At 48.0% G+C, this 5,830-nt stretch overlaps 1 protein-coding gene across 1 annotated transcript; it reads right to left on the reverse strand.

The window, feature by feature from the left end:
- Positions 1–123: 123 nt before the first annotated feature.
- POLB (DNA polymerase beta) lies at positions 124–5,710 on the reverse strand. Its single transcript, XM_062015781.1, has 14 exons — positions 5,600–5,710; positions 5,460–5,517; positions 5,309–5,375; positions 5,120–5,194; positions 4,888–4,946; positions 4,529–4,578; positions 4,085–4,136; positions 3,380–3,434; positions 3,224–3,296; positions 2,674–2,744; positions 2,471–2,557; positions 2,035–2,099; positions 1,688–1,827; positions 124–1,394 (listed from the first exon to the last, which is right to left on the reverse strand). The coding sequence occupies exons 1-14, from the start codon at positions 5,658–5,660 to the stop codon at positions 1,300–1,302; spliced, it is 1,008 nt and encodes a 335-aa protein (XP_061871765.1). The 5' UTR covers positions 5,661–5,710; the 3' UTR covers positions 124–1,299.
- Between the last annotated feature and the right edge of the window lie 120 nt (positions 5,711–5,830).

Here is a 5,830-nt window from a genome sequence, read left to right on the forward strand (position 1 = left end):
AAGCTCGCCAGGAGCCTCCACAGCCTCCCTGGGCAGCCTGGGCCAGGGCTCCCTCAGCACCACAGGAGAATTACACATGAACAGTGAAGAAGGAATCAAATAAAGCCCCAAGCAAGAAAACGATCAAGGAATAAAAGGCTTCTTTATTCTGAGGCATCAGAAGACTTCATGTAGCACCACATCAGCTTGTAGTCACCTTCCAGAGCACTGCCTGCATTGGAGCTGGGGAATGGTCACACAAAATCAACTCCCAGTAGGACAAACAGCAGAAAATAAAGGGACAGGTGAGAGTATCAGTCTCTAATCTCCATTACGCAGACTCATCAGCACTAATTATAAAGGGGCATGTAAAAATGGAGTGGTGCTTCAGGCTTCGGTCAGGTAAAAATAAGGAACAGCACCACATCTGCCTTTGTTTCATGATTCAGGTCAGGTTAAGTAGTCACACGACCCAGATGCAGACCCCTCTCTGCGCCTGTAACAGCAGACTGAGGACCTCATCTATCACACTAAGTGTTATAGAAGTAGCAATAGTAAATTAGCCTTTTCAAGCTTTGCAGTTTATGTGCCTTGTACTCCCACAAGGTATGAAAATACAGGAGCAGCAACACATTCCATGCTGATGTTCCATAAATACAGGAAAGTTAGTGCCAGAATAGGCAGCACACTCTGATCAAATACATGGAACAGAGGCAACGGGGTAAGAACAATCTCCACACAGACACACATCTTGTGGGTTCAAAAGCCACAAGGGATGCTGCAGCCAGCTTTTCTATCAGGAAGACATTAGCAGGGATGTTATTCAGTAAAGCACACTGCTTTTCAAAAGCAAACTCAGCAGCAGAGCTAATGCAGAGGAGGCAGAAAATAACCCTTTTATGTCCATGGAGCATTTGTACACGTTTACAAAGTCTCTGCATACCTCACCAAACCTGTAACACACAGAGACAGGACACAAAGTTAAGAGAACAGCCCACAAAGGAGATCAAAATGTCTTCAGAGCTTTGTTTCTGCTTCTCAGAGGTTAAACAGGAACCTGTGATTCCCTGCCTGGTAAGTTTTTAACCAAAGCAAAAGCCACCAGGCATCCTCTGCCACAGCACCATCCCCACAGGGTCTCCTGGTATTGCAGCCCTGAAAGTGTCTTAATGAGATTTAAGGTGGGGGCAAGAAGGAGAAAGGGGGAGAGAAAGAGAGAGAGAGATATCACAATTGTATCTTGCAGGATTTAATGTGCACTTTCTTTGATCTTCAGAAGTTAAGGAAACATCCCTGGAGGTCACAAGCCCAGGCAAGCCCTTATTCACTCCGATCCTTTGGCTCTCGGTACGTCCACTGGATATAGTCAAAGATATCCTTTTCTGATTCTACTGGCAGGGCCTCCCCAGCAACTCCTGCAAGCAAATGACAGACACCATTTGCAAGGTGAAAGGTCTGTGCAATCCCTGAAATGCCAAATTCACTGTGAGATTGAGACAAACATGCAGTAAATGAGAGCAAAGCACACCACCCCCCAGACCTTTTCATACAGCATTTAGGTAGATCTTAGTTATAATGGTCTCCAGTACCAGAAAGGACATTGGGAAACATTTCATGAACTACACTATTTATCAAAAGTCCCCAGAGAAAGCAATTCCAGCAGCAGGTGCCACGAGGCAGGAAAGTGGGTGCAAAGGCCCAGACTGACCAGTGACGCCCAAAGGACGGATTGTGTACTCGTTGATGGTGAAGCCCATTTCCAGAGCATGAGCTCTCATGTTCTTATTGAAGATATCACTCCCTGTGAAATACAGCACACCACAGTAATACTGATCCTTGGGGATGAGCCTAGAAGAAAAGTGGAAGTACAGAGTTAGAACAAACAGGTGAGTCATTCTTGCTAATAACCTGGCACAGATACTGGCACTTGTACAGTGGCTTCTACACTGCAGGAGAATTAGGAATCTGCTCAAGGCCACGTTCTGAATGTGGAAGCAGGGATTTCAATGCAGGACTGGATGCAAATGCTACAGCAAGGGGTCTAGGGGTAAGTACCGGATATCGATTCTCCTGTGCGGATAGGCTGTTCCATCTTCCTTGTTTGGCAGCTGACAGACCCCCTGTGAGGAAACAAAGAGAGCAAGAAATGGAAAATGAAATGGAACAGATTAGATACCCATCTTCACCTCCCCACCCCTAAACAACCTCCGAAACAATCCTCAGTCATCCTGGAGAGCAAAGTTCAATTCCCACTGAACCAATTAAATCACTGCCTAGGACAGATGGATCTCTCAGTACCATGAATCACTATTTCCCACTCCTAGGAGGATCACTTCTCTGATAGAACTGGCTCTTTGTAGGCATCCCCCATATTCCCTGTTACATCCTGAGTCTAACAGCTTGGCCAACAAGTGTATTATTTATTAGAAAGAAAACATACATCCCAGCTTCTGTCAGGAAAGGTAATTCCTCAGCACCAGAAAAGCCTTACCATGAATTTGGTGTCACCTTTAGACAGCATGTCTGTGATAAAGTTGATTTTCTCCAGTTGCTCTACAACCTGACGCAGCAGTTTGGGCTGGGAGGAGGAGAAGAAGAAATTCTTTCACAACTAACAAGAATATCTTACTCATTTACCAGCTAATGGCCCAGAGAAGTACAGGACATCAGTACCACAACTGCAGAGACACCCACCTGCTTGGATGATTCAGATGTGAAGCTCTGGTGAGTGAGGAGAACATCCATGTCACCACTTGACTCTGCACCTGGGCAAGGGAGAAGGGAAGGAAAACCCCTCTGCTTAGGCAGACTGCACTGACATTGGTGGACATCCAGCCAACCTCTGCCTACAAACATGTTTCTCTGGTGGAAAATGGTCACTATTCAAGATATCTGTGAAAAAACCCATGACCCTCAAGTAAGAGAAACCTTGTTCTTCCACCAACAAGTTTCTAACCCTTCCTATCTCAGGAAACAGCCCAGAGTTTCCTGCTGTACTCCACAGCAATGAGGCCCAAATGATGGTAATGCAAAAACAAAGGCAGCAATTCACACATGCTGATAACACACTACTCTTCATGGGGGTGAGGTGGAGGAGCAAGGATTTATACAGGTGTTTTGTCACCAGTCAAGGCAACACTAAGAGCAAAAAGCCAGGTTCCAGCAGAGATTTTCTCTCTAAAAGAACATATTTAGTGATGAGTCTTATTAGCCCAAAAGAAACATAGGATCAGAGAGCACCAACCTCGTCTAAAACTGCCACAGACTGTGGCAATATAGTCTGGGTCCAGCTTCTCTACCTCTCTCAGCACAATTTCCTACATGAAAAGGAAAGCTGTGTGTTCAGGGATGTCAGCCATCAGCCATCTGTGCTTTGCATCCACCACAAAGACATTCCTACCTGCATTTGCAGCATTTCTTCCCTTGGGATTCTCTTCTCAAAGTCTTCAAAATATCTGCAGAGAGCAAAATCCAAGTGTCTGACAGAGTGGCCAGGGGAGCAGCTTGACATTTGACATCACTGAGATCCGTATCAGAGGAAAGACTACAACTTCCACCACTGTTGCATGGCAAAGAGCTCACCATTCCCAGCAGACTTTGCCAGGTGAGAGTAAAAACTCACAACTGCAAGTCTGACAACGCTTAGAAGATGGTTTCCTTGCATGTTATTCCCACTGTAGATGAAGAGCTGCTACAAGGTGGGAGTGATATTACATATAAGCAAATGGTTTACATTTACACAGCAGCTCAGCCTTCAAGCTGGTAAGAACTGAGGGACAGACACACACCCATCATGGCATTCTCAAGTTCAGACATGCAAAGGTCTTACCTTGCCCAAAGCACACAGCAAAGTGGCTGGGCCACTTTCATGCAGGTTTCATTGCAACCTTGCTCAAGGGATTCTCCAAGAGCTAACTGAAGAAGTCACTTGGAATTAGTTTCCTTTTGGATGGAGACTAAACCTACTGAATGGCAACCTCACTGAAACAACTGCTGAAAAGAAGGCAGAGCACAGAGCCTCCCCTGGGCTGTGTCACCTTACATTACATCCCAGTGTGTGAGGGAGTTATTGGGAAGCCAAGCCCTTGCACCCAAGGAAGCTTACTTCAGGCCAATTCGCTGGTGATGGGTCAGCTTGTGCTCAATTTTCCTTAGATCTGGGAGAATGGAGAGAAACAGACACACAAAAAGGTTACCTGAGGACTCAGAAACTTACAGTAAGTTGCAAAGATGATGCACACCAAAAATACAGAACAAGAAAGCATTAGCCTCAAACAGAAAGGAGACTTTAAACTGATGAGCACAGATGCACAGAGCACTGCCTGATACAGATTTCACTGGACCATGCACCTCAAAGCCAAAATCCTGGTGGTTTTCCACATCATCTGCTAGTCCTTTGCTTTGGATATGTACATAGTGCACTAACTTCAGCACCTCACTTTCCTCAGAGCATGGGCCATATCTGCTCCCACAGTACCACTGTGCAACAGCCTGACAGACAAAACCCCAGCACTGGAGTGTGAGCTGAGGACCCAAAGTTAACACTTACCTTCTAAACTCTTCACTCCTTCCTCCACAAACTTCCTAGCAGCAGCAGGACTGCAAAGAGACAAGGCAACTTGACATCAGGAACTGCAAGAACACTGAGGACAGCAGAATTCACTGTAGCTACCCAGGTTCTTGAAGGTTCCTTCTGATGCTTACCCTCCCTTCAGCACATTTCCCACTGCTACTTTTGATCACCAGAGCTGGCTATCCAAGGCTGGCCCTGCACATTATTTTATCACTGCCAGAACTACATAGTGATGTGTAGCATCAGCCTAAATTCATTCTCATCAATATTCTGTTCAGAACTCCCCTGAATACACAGGGAAAAAGGAGAAAAACCGAGCCAAAGCCCAACTTTACCCAATGCCAGTAACTCGAGTCAGGAAATTGATGGATGAACTTGTATCATCCTGGCGAATCTGCAGAAACAAAAGGACAGAACCCAAAGCCCTCTTCACTCCATTTGCAGTAAACCAACGTTGAGAAGGCACAACTCCCTGCTCCCTGTCAGCTTAGCCAACAGAAAGCACACACAGCAAGTTCCAGAGAAGAGCAGTTGCTGGGAATCAGAGCTCGGGGGAGGGAAACCCACCTTCTCCAGCTTACGTAGCTTCCCAGTGGATAAGAACTCATCGATCTTCTCAGCTATTTTAGCACCGACGCCATCCTGAATGTTGTGGGGGGAGCAAGGGGAGCTGAGTTAACCCCGAGATTACTTAAAGCCATTCTATCTCGACAGCATCGAGGCTTCAGACCCTCCCCTCGCTAACCAACCACCTACCAGCTTCTTGGCTTCGGCCCCGCTCTGGATCTTGGTGGGATAGCGGGAGATAACCGAGGCGGCTTTCCTGCACAACAAACACCCGTCAGCAACGCAAAGAGAACGCCCCAAGGCAGGCGGGACAAAGCCCCCACCCCCGCGGTGCCGGTACCTGTAGGCGTTGTACTTGTGAATGGCCCTGCTCACGTTGCGCTCGTAGTTAGCCAGCTCTGCAAGAAACGCAGCGGCGGGTGAGCGCGGGCGGCCCCCGCGGCCCCCCGCAGCCCCCCGCGGCCCCCCGCGCAGCCGTACCCGTGAGGAAGTCGGTGATGGGCTGGTTGGGGCTGTCCTGCGGCGCTTTCCGCTTGCTCATGGCCGCGGCCGCCGCGACGGACGGAGCGGGAGGTGACGTCACGCGGTGACGTCACGCGGCGCGTGCGCGGTGCCGAAAACACCCTTTGCGGCCTTTTTTTGCCCCTCCCCCGGTTGAGGAGGTTGCTCGTGGTTTATGTCGTCACTGGGTCTGCCCGTGGATCTGTTTCC

Source organism: Colius striatus, chromosome 27 (assembly GCF_028858725.1).
Source record: "Colius striatus isolate bColStr4 chromosome 27, bColStr4.1.hap1, whole genome shotgun sequence".
NCBI lineage: Eukaryota > Metazoa > Chordata > Aves > Coliiformes > Coliidae > Colius > Colius striatus.

Bases quoted from the DNA above. Each gene is read 5' to 3' on its own strand.
- POLB (XM_062015781.1), bottom strand. From the start codon at position 5,660: ATGAGCAAGCGGAAAGCGCCGCAGGACAGCCCCAACCAGCCCATCACC. The intron at 5,195-5,308 runs GTAGGTGGTTGG...CACAACATTCAG, and splicing joins GGGCCGAAGCCAAGAAGCTG to GATGGCGTCGGTGCTAAAAT. The intron at 2,745-3,223 runs GTTGGTGCTCTC...TCCCTTGCCCAG, and splicing joins CTGTGGCAGTTTTAGACGAG to GTGCAGAGTCAAGTGGTGAC.